This window comes from Sturnira hondurensis, unplaced genomic scaffold (assembly GCF_014824575.4).
Source record: "Sturnira hondurensis isolate 20B ecotype Veracruz unplaced genomic scaffold, ASM1482457v3 Scaffold0021354, whole genome shotgun sequence".
In the NCBI taxonomy this organism is placed as follows: Eukaryota; Metazoa; Chordata; class Mammalia; order Chiroptera; family Phyllostomidae; genus Sturnira; species Sturnira hondurensis.
The window spans coordinates 30,090,205-30,113,918 of NW_028093985.1; the positions used below are offsets into that span (position 1 = coordinate 30,090,205).

At 36.7% G+C, this 23,714-nt stretch overlaps 1 protein-coding gene across 3 annotated transcripts in view; it reads left to right on the plus strand.

Moving 5' to 3' along the window:
• FER (FER tyrosine kinase) overlaps nt 1-23,714 on the plus strand; it is a 397,214-nt gene that overhangs the window by 295,249 nt on the left and 78,251 nt on the right. For all 3 annotated transcript variants that reach the window (XM_037032384.1, XM_037032383.1, XM_037032385.1), the window contains one exon: nt 5,904-6,027. In XM_037032384.1, coding sequence (XP_036888279.1) covers nt 5,904-6,027 — 124 coding nt within the window. The remainder of the gene's footprint in view (nt 1-5,903; nt 6,028-23,714) is intronic.

Consider the following 23,714-nt stretch of genomic DNA (forward strand, 5'->3'; position numbering starts at 1 on the left):
GCCAAGGTTATATGTAATGAGTCTGTGGTTCAGAGAAGTTGATGTTTTGGCCAAGGCCACAAAGTCAGAACCATGAAACAATCTCAAGTGTTCAGATTCCAATTACTTATTATTAATAAGCCTCTGGGACAAGCCAGTCTTCTTTACCTCTCTTAAACTTGTCTGCCTTTTTTTAAACATCATATTAATTTAATATTACCTGCCTCTTCTGCCTTTTACACAATGTCCTACATTCAACTACATTATTTAAAAACGAGAAGGAAACTACATTCTGATTTCAAACTACATGGACTTGTGACCTGGAACTGCCCCTAACTTCTTGGGGAAGTCAGTGAATACTCACAGTATTGTTAGGAGCCTGCAGTGAGGTGATGCCTAGACCAGCACATGTGAACTCTTGTAAACATGCAGGACGCTTTCAATATTAAACTCCCCCACCAAAGGTTTTGCTTCTTAGGAAAAGAGACCCCCCCCCCCGCCAGTTTTCATTGAAATCACAAGTGTTTGTGGACTAAGTGCTACTTATATTTACCCTACTGATTAATTAAATAATTAATGTTTGTTGTGTTTTATTAGATCAAAATAAGGAATTAACTGGAAAAGTCATCCATCCTAGGCAATTTTAATACCTCTAAAATATTTTACCTGATATGAGAGATCATCTCTTTGTTATTAACTGTTCATCACTATGAAGATATGTCAGACTCATAAGAAGTACCCATTTTGTGCTTTTTAAATTCTAAATGCTAAACGGCATGGCTGTGTTTTCTAAGCAACAAAGGTGTCAAATTTTCCTGAAGCAAATATTTGAAGGTGGAAAGAATGTGAATGTGAACCCATGTATTAGGATTTCTTTTAGTGTTTTTGAAGAAATAATTTAGACATGGTATTCTAGTACACTTTTTTGCAGTGCTGTTTAAGAAACATAAATGTAACTTGAAACCTAAAGTTATGTGGAAATTATGTGATCATTTCTTATTTCATAAAAGAAATTCTTCACATATTTTAAAACAACTTTGGTATCACTTCACATGTGTTTCCTTTTCTCCCCCCAGGGTACCAGAGCAAGTTCACTTCACTTTTTGAAAAGTATTATATGTGTCTTTATCCAAATTCTTGATTAAAATATTGGAAAGGAGAGGATTGAGCAATGCATTACTAAGTTATACCTCTGCTAACTTTCTTAGAGGTCTTCATCAAATCTTAAATCAAAATTCCACAGCTGTATTTGTTTCACCTCCAAACCCACTTAACTATAATTCTATTCAACTTACTTCCACTTCTTCATCTCCATTTAACCAAAGGATTAAATGGTGGATCAAAGAGTTTGACTGGAATCTTGTTGCATTATAGTTATGGCATTCCTTTGATCTACTTTTTTATAGTATGAAAAATCTGTAAGCTTTTTATACAGTATAATAAGAGACACTTGGCCACTGATCTCTTGCATCCCTGCTTGTCTTAAGGAGTATGCCAAGAATGCAAAGCTCTGACTGATCTTTACCTGGGCCATTTCTCAGGGATGTGTTTGTAGTGAGCAACTTTGAGGGCTGGGTGAGTCTCCCGCTGAGATGGAGAACAGTCTTGCCCACTGCCTGCTTCCCCACCCAGCAGCTTCCTCGCCTGTGAGGCTTCCCACTCTGTGTGTGGGTGTCGGTCCATGTGGGCTTCATGGCAATGCATGCTGCCCTGCTGTGAACAGAAAAGTTCTTTGTCTCTGACCCATGAAAAATAACAGGTTACCTTATTAGCTGGTTAGTAGGGTAAAAATCCTGGGCCAAAGTATAACACATACAGGACAGTATACAAATTCTAAGTACAGAGCTCAAATTATCAAAAAGTATTCACACCCACAGTGACCATTTTCCTGACTTACAGGTTAGTTTTGCACTTCTCTTTTGAACTTCATAAATGGAATTCAAACCTTATATATTCTTTTGATCTGTTTTTTTTTCTTTTTTTACTTGGCATTATATTTGTGAGATTTGTCCATGTTGTGGTTGCAGGAATTCATTTTTCTTTATTGCTGTATGTTATCCCATTGTATGAGCATACCAGACTTCACTTTTCCATTCTCCAACTTATGGACATTTGTGTTGCTTCCAGTTTGGGGATGCTATTAATAATGTTGTTATGACTGTTTTTTAATATGTCTTTTGGTACACATGGTTATTGGATATAACTACGTGGAATTAAAATGCTGGCTTATAGGATATGCACATGCATAGCTTGGGCAGAACATGCCAAAAAGGTGCCCATGGTGGTTGCACCAATTTACACCCTCACCAAGAGTAGATGAGTCTCCGTTCCATACATTCTAGCCTGCATGAGGGCGTGTTCAGTTTTTTTACTAAAGCTCTTCTGGTAGCTATGAAGTACCAGGTCAGATATTGTGGTTTTGCTATTTTATGACTATGTTAAACATATTTGCATGTGCTTATTGACCCTTTGGATATGCTTTTTTTGCAGTGCTGTTTAAGACAGGGAATTTTTCTTTTTTTAAAATATTGTGTACTTATTCTTTTTTAATGATTTTATTTATTCATTTCTAGAGAGAAATGAAGAGGAGAAAGAGAGGGAGAGAAATATCAATGTGTGGTTGAGAGGGAGAGAAATATCAGTGTGTGGTTGCCACTTGCACAACCTGTACTAGCCCCTGGCCCACAGCCCAGGCTTGTGCCTGACCGGCAATTGAACGGGTGACGCTTTGGTTCACAGCCCACACTCCTTCCACTGAGCTATACCAGCCATGGCTAAACAGAGAATTTTTCAATGGGTATAGAGTTTCAGTCATGCAAGGTGAAAAAGTGCTAGAGATCTGTTGTACAGCAGTGTACATACAGTTACCCAAATTATATTCTACACCTCAAATTCTTAACAATTTAACAATTAAGAGGATGGTTTATGACATGTCTTTTACCACAGCTTCATAAAAAGTAAAAAAGGAGACTCCTATTTATTCTGATTTTTCTTTCATACTGACATCCCCAATTCTTTGCTACAGTGTGTTCTTTAAAAGCATATTTAAAGTAATATTTTTATAATTTGATAGGAAGATTTTAATTGGTGAATATATTTCTGAACAAAACCACTGCATAACTTAATTTTTATGACAAAAATGTATGAATATGAAGATATGAATATACATTTCTAATTAATTTAAATAAGATTATGTAATAGTTCTTACAAAACTCATTTATATCGTGATATAAATGATATAACATTTAATGTCCCAGAAATATCCAGCTTATAATTAATTTTGTTTTTTAAAATATTGCTGTTATGCCCTGGCTAGTGTAGCTCAGTGGATTGAGCATGGGCCTGCAAACCAAAGGATCACGGTTCGATTCCCAGTCAGGGCACATGCCTGGGTTGCAGGCCAGTTCCCAGCAGGGGATGCACAAGAGGTAACCATACATTGATGTTTCTCTCCCTCTCTCTTTCCCTTCCCCTCTAAAGATAAATAAAATCTTAAAAAAAAAACAGGTTCTTCTGGAGAACTTTAAAAAAATAAATAAAATATTGCTGTTATATTTTTCTCATTAAATTTAAATATACTTTTGGATGTGCCTTTTTATTCCACATCTCTTAAAAATCTATCTCTGGAAGCTTGAATTGATGCCTTCTTTTTATCTCTGCAGGTTTTTCTGCAGCAGAGGAAAGCATCAAAATAGCATTTCATTGATTTTTTCCTATTTAAAAACGGCTATTGTAGCATCTAAGTGTTTAAAGGGTGTTCCAGGAGACATTAGAGCCAACATCTTATGCACCTGATTTTCTTGCCCATTCTTGTCTTTACACTGTAAATCAAAGGCAACTCTGAGAGGCGTGGGAAAGCATTTACAAAATAGAAAACTGAGTAGTTTGACAGGAAAGTAGGGAGAGACAGGTGGTAGCATTTCTTTGCATTGGTGGCATACAGTGGGCTGTGGGTGGGGAGGGTAGTAGGGGACTTACAGTCTTACTGTGTGAGTGCTTTTGTGTGTAAATATGTATATCAGCCTTAAGACATAAAATTCATTGGTGAATCTACATTTTCAGGTTTCTTTTTGAGCATTAAATAAGCACTATTGAGATCTGGTGGAAAAGAAAGAAACACACATGCAGTGAAAAGTAAAATCTTAGATGAAAAAAAATAAAGCAATCCTAAGAATTATTTACATGAAAGGATTACAGCTATATGAAATACTGACTGATACCCTAAAACAGGAGTTTTCAATCCTCCTGTAAACATCCAGGTGGTAAAATATTTTGGCCACGAAGGCCATTCAGTCTCTACTACAGCTCTGTCATTCTAATGTGAAAGCATCCATGGAACGAGTGTGGTGGTTTTCCAAGAAAATTTTATTTACAAAAAACAGGCAGTGTTTGGTTTTTGCCTCCAGGCCATAGTTCACAGACACTTGCCTTAGAATTTCAATAATATCACCAAAATCACCACCTTAAAAATGTTACGTAAATTCATTTCTCTCCTACATAATATGAAAAAAACAATATTTCCACAGTAATTTCTAGTACTGACATTCTGAGAGTTTGTGAAAGCAGACTCTGGAATCTGTAGTGGCAGTTCACGTAATGTCTGGCAAGATTTTATGTATATATAAAAATATATAAAATTTTATATGTATATAAAATCTGGTGCCCTTTCAACCAGCAAGTTAAAAGTACTGTAAAACGCGCTCCTGTTTCAGAGAGCTGTTATCATAATTGCTATCAAGCTATGTTCTCCAAAATCATCTGCGAAGGAGAAATGCAAAAGGTTCCCGCTGTTCTGCAGTGTTAGTAGAACGTGGCTATTAAGGAACCTCATCCAAAAAGACTAATGTCATGTATTAACCCATACACTCAGCTCTGCATCTGGCCTGGCTGAATTTCACTACTTAGGGAGCAAGCTGTTTCAGTAAATGCTTTTTTAAAAAGAAGAAAATGGAATCAGGAAAGCGTGTACATTGTTGAAGTCATTTTCAGTTTTTTAGTGTTTCAGCTTCCTCATCTTTCCTCACAAGCTGATCCATTTTTAGCTTCCTATTGAGTCTTTTCAAGTCTTATCTTTGGTGTTTCTTTGGGTAGTTCTTAGTATAAACCCTCATCACCTCATTAGACATCTTGCTTAATCTCTTCTTCTGTGTATTCCATGTCTCCTAAGTATTTGCATTGATTCTTCTTCAAGAATGGTTTTGACTTAATCTCCTGTTATATAAAATCTATTCTGTTTCATGGAGTACAGATTGAATCAGCTTCCGTTGCTTATTATTGTATAGAGTTTGTCTCTGTTTTTGATGGGCTAACAGCCTCAACTCTCATTAGTACAGGTTCAAGAGCAAATGTTTATTTTTTAGAGAAGAACCTGAATAATGGCATAAATGAAGCCCCCAAATAGCTCTGTACAATTTATTACTTGCTTTGGTTGTAATCCTATTTTAAATGTATAAATGAACACAAATAAACTAAACTTCTCAGGAACAAATTTATAACCTAAAAAACATGGGACATGAATTATACTTTTATATATAATGGGGGACTGGTATCTGTTTAATAAACTAAACTTGGAAGTTGTTTCAAGATAAATTAATATTCCTATGTGATTTAATGACAAGAAATCGTTAGTGGTACTGTCCCGGTGATCTCATTTCTTCAGTGACTAATTGATAAATTAATATCCTTGTTTACATAATTTCACTGAGTTTGTTTAATGAGATTAGTTTCTCAGAGTCCCATCAATACTGAACAACAGGAAAGACCGAATTTCCATAACATGGAGTAAGAAATCTTCAAGGGTTATTGAAAGTAATAGCTTCTAGCCAGGCATGGACTGCTTTTTGTTCTGTGAGGAATCTATAATAGGCAATAAATATGACTTTCATCATGATTTTGTCTCATTGTTCATCTGTCAATTCTTCTAGGAGGTGATTTCCTTTCCTATCTAAGAAGAAAGAAAGATGACATAAAAACCAAACAATTGGTGAAATTTGCATTAGATGCTGCCTCCGGTATGTCATATCTTGAGAGTAAAAACTGTATACACAGGTAAGGAGAACACTTTTAAGACATTTTTTCATTCTATTACTAGAATTCAGGAAAATTATGTATTTGCTATGGTACAGCAGTACATTTCCGTCACAAAACTTACATTTTCATCTTGGTTTTTATATTATGTATGAAAGCATTATTTGATCGTTGTTTATACAGGGGTGGACAAAAGTAAATTTAGAGTCCATATGGAAAAAATACCATAATTATTAAATAACAATACAAGAATAAACTCTTTGTTTTGTGTACTCACAACTGCAAACCTACTTTTGCCCCACCCTGTATAGTTTACAGACACACTTGTTTTCTACCTCACCTGAGGTTAGCACAGCTAATTAGGCAATGACTTACCTACTAATTAAAACTTGCTTTGTTATAATCATGAGTAACATAGTGGCAAGATGTATCACAAGTTAGTCACATAAGCTGCTACTGTCTTATAGCCAGTCAAACTGTTTCATGTGTTCCTTATTCGCATTTTTCAAAGAAATTACTTATAAGATCATGGAAAAGCATAATAGTAAAACAACAATTCATAACAGTGAATGTGACCACAGGTAAAAGATTTTAGGGTAATAGTTATTTTAGAGGAAATTTTAGAAAATTTTTTCTAATTACATTACAACCAGTGACCCGTTCTCAGTGTTTTACAGATTATGTTTATATATAATTGCTTGTGGCTGGAAATGTTCTTTATTGCTGAATGTTAGTACCAGTTAAGATCTCTTGCAGAATTCATGCCAGCCTGAAATATGGCTGTCTACATAAGCAAAGTGGAGTGAGTGATTGATTAAAGCGAAGCTTTTGTTTGTTGGAAACAGAACATAGTACTGTTTAATACTGTGGAGCAGGGTTCACTGTCAGATTGACCTGTTGTAGACTTTATCTAAGCTTATTTAGTGATTGAGATATATTTAGTGATTGAGATATATATTTCTCTAATGTGTTTTATTATTCAGCCTTGGACTTAACATTATATAGTATATATAATTAAAGGAGAATACAGTTACCTTCCCTGATATACACATTTATTTTATTTTAATGAATATTTTTTACTTAATCCTTTCTCCATGCACATTTTGCCTAGGGATTGGTTTTATCTTGACACTAACATTATGGCTTATGTTTCAAATGTTCAGTGATTACATATATACTTTAAAATATTTCAATAGGGAAACTATTTTTCTGGAAATTAAGACACCTAAAACTAAGCCACTGTCATTGTATCTATGTTTGACTTTCTATAGAGATCAGATCACATAGAATAGACATTTATAAATACTTTAAAAAGCTGTAAAAATGTCTATTCTATGTGATCTCACCTGTAAATGGAACCTAATTAACAAAACAAACAAGCAAGCAAAATAGAACAAGAGACATTGAAATTAAGATCAAACAGTGACCGGAGGGGAGCAGGGAGGGGATAAGGGGGGGGGGGGAGAAGAGTCGCCAAAGCCGAAGTGGGGTAGGATTGAGGGTGGGGTGGGGGGAAATGGTGGTGGGAAAAGGGAGACAATTGTATTCGAATATTAATAAAAAATGATTTTAAAAAGACTTAAAAAGCATTTGATTTATGGCAAAAATTGCATTATTTATTAGATGAAAATGTTTTTTGTTAAAAGTACTAAGAGATGGTTTTGCCTTTTAGGGGAAATCTATAATTTTGATTGCTCAGGTATAAAAGCTACTTTGGGTATCAGATTATCTACTCACTCATTTTTTTCTCAGACCATTAGACCTATGGCTTTTAAATAGTAACTCACATTCAATGGCTTTTCTTGCAAATGGAAGAATGTATCTTTTTTAAATGTCTGTCTCATCAGAATTGAATCCATTCTAAGTTGTAGATGGCAGTTAGGATTTTTTTTTAAAGATTTTATTCATTTATTTTTAGAGAGAGAAGAAGGGTGGAAGAGAGGAAGGGGGAGGAACATTGACCATTTGCTTCTTGCATGTGTCCTGAATACCAACCTTTAGCTTTGTGGGACAACTCCCAACCAAGCCACGCTGGTCAGAATGATGGCAGTTAGTTTTTAAAATTTTATCCCACTCACCAGATCATAGCTTTATCTGCTGTAATGTTATTTTTGTATTTTGCTTTATAAGAATTTTCATGCATTCACCAATTCTTTAAAGTAAACCCATGCTTGACCCCATTTCCTAGAAGGTTGTATAGTCATAAACCATTTGCCTGAAGGGAAGGTTCATAACTGAACATCTTGAATAGCGTCACTGAGACCAGACTGGACAAATAGGTTTCAGTGCCAACTTTCAGTGATTGGTTGTGGCTCTCTGTGTTGTGTACTGAGGGGGATTCCAAGATTTGCAACAAAGATTCCAGTGATTGATTAGTCAGATCTGTCACGGTGGTAACAGGCATTAACACACAAGCCCCAATTTTGTCATTGTGACATAGAATATTTTTGTCTTTATGTTTCTAAGTGCTTTTCTCTTTTTGACACGATTTTTCTTACTATTCATAGCAACAATAACACTTTTCTATAATTATTTCATTGGTTTCCTCTACTCTATCTGGTGTTATTATTTACCTTGTTAATCATGATCACAGAATGAATTTTATTCTATCTCTAGCCAGTGGTCTTTTGTTTCACTTTGACTTATGTAAATGCCCTTTGGATGAATGCACTATGTTTTTCTTTTGAGTACCTCACCAGTACATGACACTGTAAGTCATTCTTTGGGTTGAATTTTTTATGGACGTGAATTGTGCTTTATAAACCCTGTTCCTATGTGTCATCCTGTGACACTATTTCTGTGGTAGCAGTAGTAATTGCAATGGAATCTTACTTGAATTGTAGTTAAAAGATACACTCAAAGCATGTTATATATTTTTTCTCTTAAGACATATCAAATACATAGTGTTCATTACAGTGAAAAATACTTTGTCATTAGAAATTTTCCAGTATTTCATTAATCAATTAATCTAAAACATCAAAAGTTTCATTTTTTCTCAGGTAATGAAAGGCACCCAGACCATTTTTGACATCTCAAAATATTACTAAAATATGTGCATGTCTATGAATTATAAAGTCCTTGTCCCACAAATCAAAGCAACCATTTTAAATATGCCTTTTATATGAAATTATACATTTATCCTGCTCATTGATTAGAGGTCACTGAAATTCAGTACTTGTTTCTCCTCAAAATAGTTAAAAAATCTTGCCTACTGGAGAACACATTTTCTTTCTTGAGCTTTGTTTTTTGTTTTGACTACAATAAGAAGAGCAGAGCGATGTTTCATTATAGGTGAAAAAGTATAACAACTATAAAATGAAAACAAGTAAATTACATAAAGGAATGGCCTGCTTTTGGAAAATGTTCTTCCTATAATTCCCACTTAACTTCCAGGAGAGCTCTCTTTATAAGTGGGTTTCTAATTGAAACTCTTTCTATTTATAGCTGAGAGTGCTGCGTATTTTGCATTTTAATTTTGTTGTATTCAGCTGCATTTTATTTATCATTATTTTATAGTCCAGTGTGGTATTTTCTTTTCCTGCTTGGACCTTATGCGCATATTCGAAGTGCGCTGCTGGCTTTGGCAGGGGCGTGCTTACTTACAAGGCTGTGCTGGTGCGTTGTTAGATGCTGCTCTGGTCAAAGTACCAGACTCGGTGAATTTCGACATCAGATGGACTGAAGGCTGACATACTAGATTAGATGATATCGACAATTGTCTTTTCAATAACAAATTCTGCAATTATTTTGACTTAGGACTCTTGCTAACAGTTGGTTTTGTGCCGTGTTTTTGGTGTCCAGGGAAAGCAAATGGAGGGAGAATCTCCATTGCTCTGTGTTTGAGTTCAAGGCCATAATCTCTGGGGAGTTTTGGAAGCATTTCTTCACTTCGTAATGTTCTATGTCATTATCGATAGAGGAAAAAGTGTGTTTGGAGGAGTGCTGTAGACTGTGATTTGCTTTTTCTAATTGTGATCTTATACTGATTCCTCTTTGGTTTTGGTTCCTCTACCACAATGGTATTTTTGTTGCTGTTGTGGAGTAAGATTAACCATTCTACAAATTAAAGTATATAAGGCCCATTTATCTTACTGTTTGCTAAGGGTCCTTTTTTAGTCCATTGAGAACAAGAGTTCTAGTATTTAACAAATGTGAGCAGTTGTCTGCTCTGGGCCAGGGTGATATTAACTGAGAATCACAGCTTCTGCCTGTAGGTGGACATAACAAAAAAAATTTTAAAGAGATATAATCTATTTAATGACTACATGCACTAAATGTCAAGGGAGTAATATCAAAAGGGTCTAGCATGACCTGTCAGGATGCAAGCTCTGGTGGGAGTAACCAGGGAAGGTTCTGCAGAGGAGACTGTTTGAGCGAGACTTGATGGGTGGATATGTCATTAAGTAGAGGGGGAAAAATAATCTAGTGGAAGGAAACTTGTTTGCAAGTTTACTGTTTTTCATAAGAGAGCAAGACAATCATGGAACTGCAGAGAGCTCAATGTTATAGGAATGCAAAGTGTAGCAGACACGGGGCTTAAAGGTAAACAGGGTCCTTCTCACTAAGGGCCACATATACCATTTCAGTTGGCAGAACTGTAGGAATACCTAGCCATACATTTGGATAATTTTAAGTAAGTTAAAGCCCTGGCTGGTGTAGCTCAGTGGATGAGTGCGGGCCTGCGAACCAGAGTATTGCGGTTTGATTCCCAGTCAGGGCACATGCCTGGGTTGCAGGCCAGTTCCCAGTTCCCAGCAGGGGACGCATGAGAGGCAACCATACATTGATATTTCTCTCCCTCTGTCCCTCCCTTCCCCTCTAAAGGTAAATAAATTTAAAAAAATTAAAAAAAAAGAAAGTTAAAATGCTACAGTTTTTAACTAGAAAAGCAGTTTAAACAAAATGTATAAAACTCTGACAATGTGTATTAATTTGTGAAAAGGTATAGGTAATGGGACCAATTTTATTTTTAAGTTTAATTGGAAAAGCTAGTTTAGGAAAGCTAAGATTTCCCGAAAAGGAACGATATTACATTTCACTTAAACATATTTTAGAAGGAGGTTTTTGTCATCCAATGATTTTTGATAAGGTTTAGATATATACATACTTTCAAGGTATATGTAAGATGCTGCTTCTATCTTATCTTTGTATTTTGTGATTACATATTTTTTAAATTTTTATTTATTGATTTATCAAGAGAACAAGATCAATTTGTTGTTCCACTTACAAGGAAGGAGCCCCCCAAAACGGGAATTACCTCCCGTAGGGCGGGCCCTTGTAGTGCAGGCTTCCCCTGCTAGGCGAGTGTTCTAGGAACCCACCAGTGTGCCAGCTGGTGGTGGTGTGAGAGGCTGCATTCAGCCTCAGTGAATTTTTTCGAAGACTCTTTCAATGCGCTTGCCCATTTAATAACTAGAGATTTATTAGTGCTCTTGCCCACACTACACTAAGTGTTCAGCAGTTTTTGACCCATTATCTCCGCAAGTGATTTTTTTTCATTTCTCCCGATGAAGAAAGTCCTCAAAGGGAAGTATTTTGCCAATATGAAAGAGGTGAAACAAAAGTGTCAGAAGCACTAAAAAGCATCAAAATCAACAAATTTAAAAACTATTTTGAGTAGTAGAAATAAGTCTCAATAGGTGTATTGCATCAAATGGAGAGTACTTTGAAGGTGGCTGAAGTTTAAACATGTAAGAATAAATGTACAATTTTTAATAACTAAATTCTGGGCTTGGGGGGTCCCCCCGTCACGGGTCTGCATCCAGTGGATGATTCCTGTATGTGCCCTGACTGGGGATCAAGCCTGCAATCCCCTGAGGGACCCAGCCATGGCAGGGATTTTTACAGTTTATGAAGCTAAAGATTTGGTCTGATATTGATCATTTACATTTTTCCCAGTGATTCTTGAGGATTTTTCACTATTTTTTAACTGCAACTGGCTACATCGATTCTGAGCTTTTCCTAACCTTTGAATATACTGAAAAAAGTATTTTTCTGCCTCATGTATCTTCATTAAATGGTAAGGTAAAGCCAAAATATACAGAGTGAAAGATTTTCTTCAGTGTTTCTGACGCTTCATCTTTTCTATCTTTTCATGATATGCCATGTGTTCAATAGAAGGGACTGTAAGGTCACTTCGTAGACTAAGTAGTTGAGGCCCAGAGATGAAATGAAGGTCACCTAAGCGATTACCGGCAGGTTCACCACTAGGTCTTAGATATGCTCACTTTATTCCAACACATTCCCTCTCATTCCAATGCCATCATTTTACTCTGTCTCATTCAAGCACTAGTAATCCTAGCAGCTGACATGTGTTGATGACCTACTGAGTATCAGGCATAATTAAGTGCTTTAGATGCAGCATCTGAGAATGTAAGCTTCATGAGGGTGATGATTTTTACCTGTATTGTTCGCTGTTGGACTCCAAAAGCCAGGGACAGTGCTCAGCCTCTAGAGGTGAATAAATGGATCCTCAGAACATAGCACCATTGCACACCTGAGGAAACTTATGGTAGGGAGACTGAGTTATCTCACACAAGAAAATGTTCAGAGAAAGAAGAAATTGTAGGATGTGAGTCCTGCACACTGGGTCTAGAGCCCACACTCTGAGTCACTACACTAGATTCCACTGCTTTCCATGAGGGTTGGTGTTCTGACCGATTAGATTCAGGGCAGAGGGCCAGATGGTATTTGGCATAATGGCTCAGTTTATGTTCAACATCTGTACTCTGTATGATCATGAGTAAAAACAGGAGAGTATCCTGAAGCCTGTGAACTGTAATTCTAGAAATAAGCCAAGGTTTTGTTGTTGTTTTGTAATGAACAGTCACTGAAATGCAGCAATATTTTGTTACTGCTTCCCCACTTAATTAGAGCTTGAAAGTTTTTGTTGTTTTTTTTTTTTTTCATTTTATACGCCATTGCTTAGATACCCCCTCCTGCTTTATCTGTTAGTTAGAAACACAGGATTGGTATAGAAATGTGATCATCTCAGTTATTTGGGTAAGCATTGATGACTGATTTTCTTGTTCCAACATTTGATTACAATTTTGAATATATTAAGTTGTACTTTTATTTTTAGCTTCTAGACCAATTTTGCTACAACACAGGGAAGACTTCTCAGTAGTTTAAATGTATCAAAAATATATAGTCTTTTTCTAGCTCAGCCTTCTTTCTCTAGCCCAGTTGGGTATTTGTATATGCAAGGTGAGTATCATAGAAAACATATCGCAAGAACACCTTTCCAAAAATCACTTATGCTGCTGCTTTATTCAGTGTCAGAATTTTCCATCACTAGTTTCACTCATTTTAATTAAGGGTTTTCCCAAAAGTCATGTGTATGTTTCCAGGAATGAAAATGGAGGCCTTCTCTTATGTTGAAATCAATTAACATGTTGGCTTGAGTTAATGTACCAGAGTATCTGGCCCCATTCTTAGAAAACAAAAATGAGGGAGTTGGGATAAAGGGTCAGGGACAAATAAGGGTTGATTTATGGTTACTAGTAGGAAAGATGCAGCACATACAAGACATTGTTCAGGAATTCAGGGCAGCCCAGTCAGCCTTTCACTGGGGCTGAAAGTCCTTGAGAGTTAGAGGGGGAACGTGGGAATAGGAGCATATCAGAGCTGTTTCGTGGGTTTTGATTAGGGCCAGCCTTGTCTTGTGTTACATAGAAATGATAGAGGAAAGTTGGCTTATACTGCCTTCTCTATGATTTATGACTTTTACTCAGTTAATTACAATAAGTACATTTCTGATTCAGGATGTCAAAAGTGATGTTTTACATTAAACAAATACAAATGGCTAGGTTACCGTTTTCTCTTAGGGCCTATTTGATTACAAAGAACAGAAACTGTGTAAGTGAACTTAAGCAATCAGAGATTTATTCTAAGAAAACTAAGTGACTGCACAGAACCCAAGGACAGGAAGTTCAGCAGGGTTTGGGAGTCACTGGAATGAGGAACCGGGAAGCAGGCAGGGACCAGGGCTGCGTGTCTTTGGGCTTTTCCCTCTGTGTTTACTTGGTCTTTCATTCTTGCGATGTGGCCACTTCATTCCCCTCTTATTCTGAAGACTACCATCCTCTGTCCCATTTGTAAAGGGTCTTCACATGACATTTGAATCAATATAACCTTCTAGGTCCAACATCTGCAGACAATTAATTAGACTTTAAGGTCTAATTTCAAGTTTTTGGTGGAAAGAATTGATCAGCCCAGCTTGTATTAGGTGCCTACCCGTTTCAGTGAATAACATGGATAGACAGGGAAGTGTATGCAGGGTTGCCGTTACATCGATTTATAGGAGCCAATCTCTGTGTGTAAGGGGCTAAGCCTCAGAGGATGAGATGTGTACTAAGCAGGCTTTCCAAAAGATGCCCATCATTCATCCATTGAGTGCTTACTATTTGGCAAGTACATTTATTATCTTGTTTAGTCCTCATATTTCTATGAAACGGTACCATTTATCTCCATTTTATAGTAGAACAAATTAAGCCATCAAAAAACTAACTTGCCCATTGTCATACAGCTGGGAAGAGACTCAAGTCTAGACTGAGTTAATTATAGAGCCTGTGAAACTAATCAAAACATTTAAACTATGTTTTAGATATGTTTTCCAGTTTATTCCCTTTTGTGAATATGATCAACCATGTGGATGGATATCTTTCTTATGATGCAATATAAAGCCATTTAATAACTGCTGATTCACAAAAAGCTTCATTATTGGAATAAGAATACTTTATAGGTCTTATCCCCATATTTTCCTGGGATAGTTCATCTCCACACAGCTCCATGGTACAGGGCTGGCAGGTTGACTCTCCTACAGTCGTCCCATGCTGCCTTCTTGAATCCTAGCTCATACTGAGTCCACACAGCAGACCAGAGATCTCAGGACCATGGAGCTGGGTTCATGATTACCCCAGAGATTTGAGTGAGCATTGGTCGAACCTGATTTGTGCCAGAATAGCTAGCTTTTCTAGTTAGTCCTGGTCAAGGGGAAATTTTGGCTTCTGAACAGTTCATGAGAATCCAGACGGTCTCTGCCTTGCCTACTCTAATCTCCGCAAAACCTGACGTTTGCAGAGCAACCTCAGCAGAGTGGTTAAGGTCACAGATCGGGCATTAGAATGCTCCGTGTTTCAGTTCTGGCTCTTCAACATATTCACTGCGTGACTTTGGGCCCCTCCCCCAACCCCTATCTTAGCATTCTCTATAACCATTGCCCTGCATTTCTTTTTGTCAGTCTTTACCATGAACTGACATATCTACATATATGTGTGTATGTGTATATATGTATAACAGTGATACATAGACTTGTGTATGTATACATGTACATATATACAATACATATAAATAAAGTACTTGTTCACTCTCCCAGCTACAATAAAAGCTCCATGAGGACATTGACTTTATTTTGTTCATTCCTTGATACAAAGAACCACTATCAGCATCTAGTTGGTGCTCAGTAAAAATTTGTTGAATGGATGAATGAATAAAGTTACCTCTGTGCTTCTGTTCCCTCCAAAATAAAATGAAGTCAATCTCTCTAACATGCTGACTTGGCTTAGAGAAGGCAAAGTTATGTGAATAGGGAAGAAGCATCAGTATGTCCAGGCTCTGCACTAGGAAATACTCACACAGCATTTCAAGGGGACTGCAGCCTAGCAAGAAGAGACCACATTTGTTTATACCCTTGTAAGACTAGATTCAGTTGTCTGTTTAGCCAAGGATATGGAAACTTTATAGGAAAAGACGACCACATGAAGCAAGACCAAATGCAGGATTCTGTTCACTTTACCATGGTCCCAAAGTTTTTAACGAAGGTTCTCTCTGAATTGGATAGGACCTTGCTGGATTTGAGAAGCTCATTTTCTTGCTAGTGCTATGGTGTGGAGCTTACACAACCATTCAAAGACGACTTATACATCTGTGTGAGTTTATTTAATGTACTGTTTTAAACATTGTATTCTAATTGTCATACCAAACTTAGTGTCAACGATGCAACATCCATCGCCTGAGGGGGAAAAGGAAAGTTAAAGCCTAGGTTATATATGTCTCCAGCTCATTTCTCCACAGTTGGCTGTTTTCCTGTCATGGTCCTTTTATTTCTGTGTTCTCAATCTTGAGTATGGTTGGGCCAGGCCACTCCTTTAGTATTGTGGTACAGTGGTGTCCGGGAGGGAAAATAATTTCACCTCTACTCTTCTGGGTTCTTGGTTGAGACCTGCAGCCCCCTCCCCATAATAAAGGACAGATTAACAGGATAAAAACAAATGTATTTAATAACATGTATAGCACCTATATGTATGGCAGATACCCAGGAAAACTGAGTAACTCCCCAAAATGGCCACAAATACCATGGTCTCCAGCCAAATATTAAAAACAAAAAATGCTGGACTTTGGGGAAGCCAACTGTGGGAAGTTACCAGGATAAAGCCAAGTAAACAAGGGTCTGGTTGTTCTCCATTGATAAGTTTCTAGAGATTTAATCATTACCCTCTTCCCGGTACTAGAGAGAGATACCTTAAAAAAGGATACTGCCCTTTTGAATGTAAACATCGCTTACAAAAGGATAACTTCTACTCAGTTTTCAGAGCTTCTCCTCCTTATCTGCTGTTTCTTAAAACTCATGAGCTCAAAACAATTCTGATGCCAAAGAGGCACATTCTGGGATGGCAGATTTTGCCTCCCTCCAGGGTAGATGAAACAAAGCTGCTGCCATTAATGAGCTTTGAGAAGTGAGGGGGAGCAGATAGTAAATGTACTTTAAAAAATAAGTAATTATAAAATACCTTACGTGGTAATAAATGGTAGAGAGATGGTAAAATGGAATACAGGGAAGGGAGGGTGGGAGCGAGCACTATCTCAGGGTGGTAAGGGAAGACTCAGAGGAGATGAAGTGTGCCATTTGAATATCAGTGAAAAGAATCTTCTTAGCAATGGGGTGTAGCAAGTAAAAAAAGGCCCTAAGATAGGAGCTTGCTACCTGTGACCAAAGAAGGCCACAAAGGGAGACAGAAAATGAGGTTAGATAGTTTTTAGGTGGCCAGATCATGAAGTTCGTGTAAGTAATTGAAAGGGCTTTGCTTTTAGTCTGCATGAGCTAAGGACCATTAAGGACTGATTGATCTATCTGAGGTTTTGCCAGAATTAGTTGAAATTCTCTTTTGAAAATATAAGAAAGCAAGTCTAGAAGCAAACAGACTAGTAAGAGAGCTATCAAAATCATCTAAATGACAGACAGTGGGAGTTAGACTAGGATGGTCGTGGTGGACATCATGAGAGGTGGCCTGATTCTGGATGTGTGTTGAAAATAGAGGGAGTGAAAGATGACTTCACATTCTCACAGACAGTAGTCTTTTGTATTATTTTCTTCATAAACTCAGGTTACTCTAAGATATTCTCCAATGTTCTATTTTCTGGAATTGTAGTAATTTTAATGTTATTGCTTCAAACTATAGTGAATAAAACCAAAGCATAACACATAGTTTTCTTTTTACTGGGCTCCTACTATGTGCTAAGAATTGTGCTAGAGCTTGTGATATAGCCAAGATTGGACAGAGTACCACTCTCTCTCGCATTTTTATTTTTTAATTTTATTTGTTAATTGCAGTTGACATTCAATATTGTTTTATATTAGTTCCAGGTATACAGCATAATGGTTAAGCAACTATATAATTTATGAAGTCATTCCCTAGCACCCAGCTAGCCCTACACATAATTATAACAATATTATGGACTGTGTTCCCTATGCTGTACTTTACATCTCCATGAGTATTTTGTAACTACCAGTCTGGACTTCCTAATCCCTTCACCTTTATACCCAGTCCCTCAACATCCCCCACACCCCCATATGGCAACCCTGTATCTATGAGTATGTTTCTGTTTTGTTTGTTCATTTAGTTTGTTCTTTAGTTTCCACATATAAGTGAAATCATATAGTATTAGTTTTTATCTGACTTATTTTACTTAGCATAATACTCTAGGTCCATCCAAGTATCATAAGTGGTAACATTTCATTCTTTTTATGTTTGCTATTTTCATTTCACCACACTAGTGTCATTCTCATGCAATGGAACAAAATAAAAGAAAGTGACCCTGAAATGAATGGCAGTCACAAGCTCATCTCCAGTTGTTTTCATTTAAATTGTATATATGTTTTCTAAACATGTTATAGATCCTTAAGAAGTGTACCTTGAAAATGATCTTCTAGTTCATCGATCCATTGATTTAAAGAAATAAGTAAAGTTAAATGTATGCATAATGTGTAAAGGGCAATATTTTCCCCCTCGGGTCTCTGGTTCTATGACTTGTAGATTAACACAATGGATTATTACTGTAGGGTATTATTCTAGTGGGATATTTTCTAGTATGACAGAAAAGTAGCTCTACGATGACTGCGTAGTAACCACTTTAATGGTTAAGTGCCCCCTCTAAAATCTTAAACAAATTATATCAGCTTTGATAACTTAATGGCCCCACAAATAATAATGACAACTGGAAAACAAGATAAAATTTTATTTTAATTATATTCAGAAACTTCTCTAACTGTACAAATAAAATACCAGTAGGAAAATGAAATTTATAAAAGCATCATTCATGAAAAGAAACCTATTTCCTTTGGAAAGTTTTCTGGGAAGACAGCCAGGAGAGTAACTGATTTTGCCTTCTTTGGACTCTTGGCCAATAGAACTCACAGTGACATTTGAAATTATAACAATGGAGTATGTGAACACAGGCTACAACTTTGTGCTGTTCTCCAGTGACCACACTTTAACACGGCACACAATGAAGGTGTCACTCACTCTTTTCACATCTCAAGGCATATCGGTTTACCTAAAATAATTTCCCTAGATTTTCTGTGATTAAAAAAATTTAAAGATAAAAATAATCCTGTAGGGGAAAATGTATTTCTTAATATCCAAAGACTCCCCCGTCATTTGTTAAGAGAGGATTAACAGTACCTACCTCAGCATTAGTGTCTGTAAGATAAATTCAAAGAATCACGAAAGCCTTCGGGAAAACTAGATGGAGCTCAGATTATATACCTAGTGTTCAGGTACAGTTCAGTGTTAAAGAAGAGGGAGATGGACACCAAGGAATATTAGGTGAAAAGAAAACAAAGATGAATGAAGGCATTAGTGGGTTAAAGAAGGTATCAGTAAGAAAGGTTTGAATGGGGTAAAACCAGATGGTGATGATTCTCTTCTGTTTGAAGGATGTGGTCTGCCTGTGCTCTTACTACAAGGGACCACGTGTCAACCACAGGGGTCTGAGGGACAGCTTCCCGCTGGCAGCCTGTGGGCCATCGCAGTGGGCCTCCCCGGGGCTGCTGCTCCAGAGTGCTCCCCAGGGAGACCTCTCTGCCCAGACTGTCGGGCTGCCTATACCTTTTCTCTTACTCTTATATTTCCAGTGTCAAGGCTTTATTTGTTTAGAAGAAAAACACTACAACATTGAAAAAGTTTCACCTGATGTGCTTATGCCTATTAGTTTTCTCTCCTTTATGAGAAGAGAGAGGGATTAGCTTTTCCCCATCATCTTTATTAACCCCGTATTTTACTGTTGAATTGAAACCATTTAATGAAACATTTGAACAATGCTTAAAGGAGAATAGCGAAAACCCAAGGGTCTCTGCAGTTTTCAGCAGTGTTTGTTCTTCCTTCATATTTATCATGATGCACTTTGTCTGTACCTGCTGAGAAGAGTAGACAGTCGTCTGATTGAACATATCAGATATACTGCCTCTTCTTGGTAGCATGAAACCTTTCAGATTTTCATAGGTAACTATGCCCATTTGATTCATCTCCCTGTCTTCCCTAATCTTTTTGCCTATTCTTCTCAATGCAAGAAAACATGGCCGTGGCAGAGGCCCTAGATTTGGAGAAAAGAATAAGGAGAGACTTTCATCACTGCCAAATCTAAAACCAGTCTGGTCGTACCAGAATACATTGTTCACCTTCTTCCCCCATCACTAAGAGTTGCAGAGTTGCTAATGTCAGAAGGCTTGGTACATCATTGCTGAATAAAGAGAGGTTTACCTCCCACCTGGTCTGGTTCTGCTCTAGGACCCTCTGCCTGAGTGCATATGACTCAGACAGCAGGTATCCTCAATTAGGCGGGAGGAATGGAAACAAAAAAGTGTGAATTTTAAATATAATTTTTTTAACGTTAAGAATCAAGGGGAACAGTGTATTTCAGGAACCTCTCTATATATTACATGATGCAAAGGTCTGAGAACCACTACTTTCTAATAGTACCTATTCATTGAAGGAAATTTCTCTTTACCTCTTGGAGCATTGGAAATTTACTCATATTTTTCATTTTGAAACTCCTCTTTTGAAATAACTCAGTTCTTCTGAAGTTGTTTAAAAAGCATTGCTTTTTTACATATGCTCCTGTACTGCAAAACTGGGTACCTCTTTAGGGATGAAACCATATTTTATTCATATTAAGGCCTCATTCTCCCATTGCCTTGCACCGTGTGGCATGCAGTACATCTGAGTAATTGATGAATCAAAGAGTGACATGTAGATTAATTTTTAAGGAGTCTTATTTTTTTGCAGCACAAAAAATACCTGAATTTCATAAATACATACTCTTTGATAATGGTATTTTATGGGTAAAATAAAATATCTTAGAGTAAAAAAGTAAATTACTCTAAGTTGCTGTAAAGAACATAGTGTACTGACAATGTTATCTAATGTTAAATTATTTAATATGCATGAGAAAAGCCATGGGAAATAGCAAATGAAACAAGACATCAAAAATAGAAAAATACAGGCCCTGGTTGTGTAGCTCAGTTCATTAAAACATTGTCCCAGTATGCCCAGGTTGTGGCTTCCATCCCCAGTCAGGGCACACACGAGGATCAACAAATGAGTGCATAAGTAAGTGGAAAAATAAATCAGTGTCTCTCTCTCTCTCTCAAAATCATTACATAAAATAGAAAAATATATAATCAGAAGCATAAGAATGGCTGTTCTAAGATCGTATTATCCTTCTGCTTTCTAAGTGCATGTAATAATGGCGGTTGGTGCAGAAGGACATTGTCAGAAATGAAAGCCACATGCACACATGTGTTTGTAGGCCGTGTTTATAGGCAGTGCCATGTGCTCATTTCCTCACCCACTGCATTAATGACCTTCTCTCAAGGTACAAGGACTTGTCATAGGGTAGATTCAGTTGGCCACATCTTTTGTAACTTACCATCAATGCAAACCATGAGCATGCCATGCCCAAGACTAAGTTTAATATCACTAATTTGTTTCTTTTAAGGTTCCTAAAAGATAAGTTACTAATTTTTTGTACTTTTGAATTGTTCAACACTGCAAATATTTGAATAGAAAGAAGCAAACTTTATTAAAGTGATATTTTGTAAATGTACTAGCTTCCTTATTTTTCATATGCTGTTATCAAGACTTCATTGCATATAAAGTTATCTATAATAACATGCACACAGTTTTAACTTGGAACTTTCAAGCATAATAAAAGGATTAGACAAAAATTGATGAAACCTTGCTCTAGAATTTTTTTCTTTAGGGCCACATAATAAATATTTAGGCTTTGCAGGCCACGCTGTCTCCATTCAACTACTCAACTCTGCTATTGTAGACGCATATAAACAGCTATAGGAGACAAGTAAACAAAAAGGTGTGGCTGTGTTCTAGTAAAATTTTATTTACAAAAAAGGCAGTAGACCGGATTTTGCCTATAGGCCATGTTTTACTGACCTATGCTCTAGAATAACTAAAAACATTTAAAAGAGGGTAACATCCCAATTCTCAGCCATTTTATCTCTGATTTTTCTTTTGAGTATGTTACCAAGTTGTACCCCCATTCCTTGCCAGCTTCCTTTCCTTCTCTGTGTCTGCGTTTTCTATTCTCCAAGGTCTGTCCAGAAGGTATGCAGCCATGTAACATGAAAAATAGAGGCATTTATTGAAGAAGATACAAGAAACATTGTACATAAGACAGTGATGCCTAGTCCCCTTCAAAGTAGGCACCTGGAAGTTCTCCCAATCACCATCAGCTATCCTGTCATATTTTCCTGAATTTCATCGGTGGCCAGAAATCTCTTCTGTTTCAAAGGTGATTTTAGTTTTAGGAAAAGCCGGAAGTCGCAGGATGCTGAAACTAGGCTATAAAGGAGCTGGGTTAACTGGGTGATTGGATGTTTTGCCAAAAACTCTGAACAAGATGTGATGCATAAGCAGGCTCATTGTTATTAAGAAGCTGTCAATCACCAGTTGCCCATAGCTGTGGCCTTCTGAATCATTTGAAGAGTTTCTGCAGAGGAATGTTCAAGCTAATGCAAAATTTGATGCATATCTGTTGATCTACTCCCTCACTCATTTTCAATGTGGAATCCACACAGTACACATGCTCACTCAATAGAGTCTACCACCCCCACTGACTAGTACAGTGAAGTCATCATTGTTCACACATGCACATTCCAGTCCACTCTCCTTGGCTGCCAGGTTATATGGATGTCACACAAACCATTTTCATTGTGTTAACACTGCCTACACTTTTTCTGGACAGACCTCATATATCTTATTTTCCAAAATGAATGCCTTGTTTCTCAAACTACATTATGAGCTATTTAATTGTTTTCTTCCTTTCTTCTGTACTGTTTTCCTCCTTTCCATTTTTCCTCCTTATACTGCTTTAATTCTTAATAGATGAGCATGTTTTAACTCTATCATTTTTAGGAGATATTGTGAAAGTATTGGGTTGGCCAAAAAGTCCATATTTTTTTCCATAAAATAAAAGACACATTTTTCATTTTCACCACTAACCTTATTGATTTGGATATTTTTAGTATGTTGCTATCTCCTGTGTGCTGTAACATTGTTCTCAATGTCTCAATTTGTTCACCATCAACTTCAACTGGTCTACCCAACCGTGGAACATCATCCAGCAAGAAATCGTGAGCATGAAACTTCGCAAACCCCTTTTGACAGGTTGAATCAATCACAGCACCTTCTCCGTACACTGCACAAATCTTTTTTTTTTTCTTTGCTGAAATGCAAAAATTGTGTTTTTACATTTCTTGAAATAAAACATATCTGAAAATGTTGCATTTTTTCATCTTCAATATCAGAATGGCTATACAAAATTCAGCAATTTTGGTAAGATTTTTAAATGCATGTTGCTATGACAGCTGTCACAGCGCAGTCTAACAAAATTGTTTCAAATGAAGGTAAAGACAACTAAGTGCTACTAGAGCCATTTTATGGGGAAAAAACAACCTTTAGGCCAACCCAATAATTATTTCATTTTAATTGCTCAGGTCCTGACATAACTATTAAATATTTGTTATTGCTAATGAAGATCTTAAATTTTTTATAACATTCTTTTATAAAAAATGTTAATACTTAAACCAGGGAGACTGTTAGGTAAAGTATTACAAAAGCTTAAACTATAGTAGAGATGGAAAAGAGCTGTAAAATTAAAGAATATTTAGTAGATAGAATTAACATAACTTATCAGAGCCAATTATCTCTGATCCAAATTGAATGCAGATGTTTTTTAAAATAATACTACCATACTTCTTAACCAGCCTTAGAACCTAAGTGGTTCTAAGTGGAAAAGAGCTTGCATGGGCATAGCAAAACAAGTAGCATATTAACAAATTATCTCTTCATCTAGGAGTGTCACGAGCTTCATTTATAACATGGTTTACTTATTTTCAGGTTATTTAACCT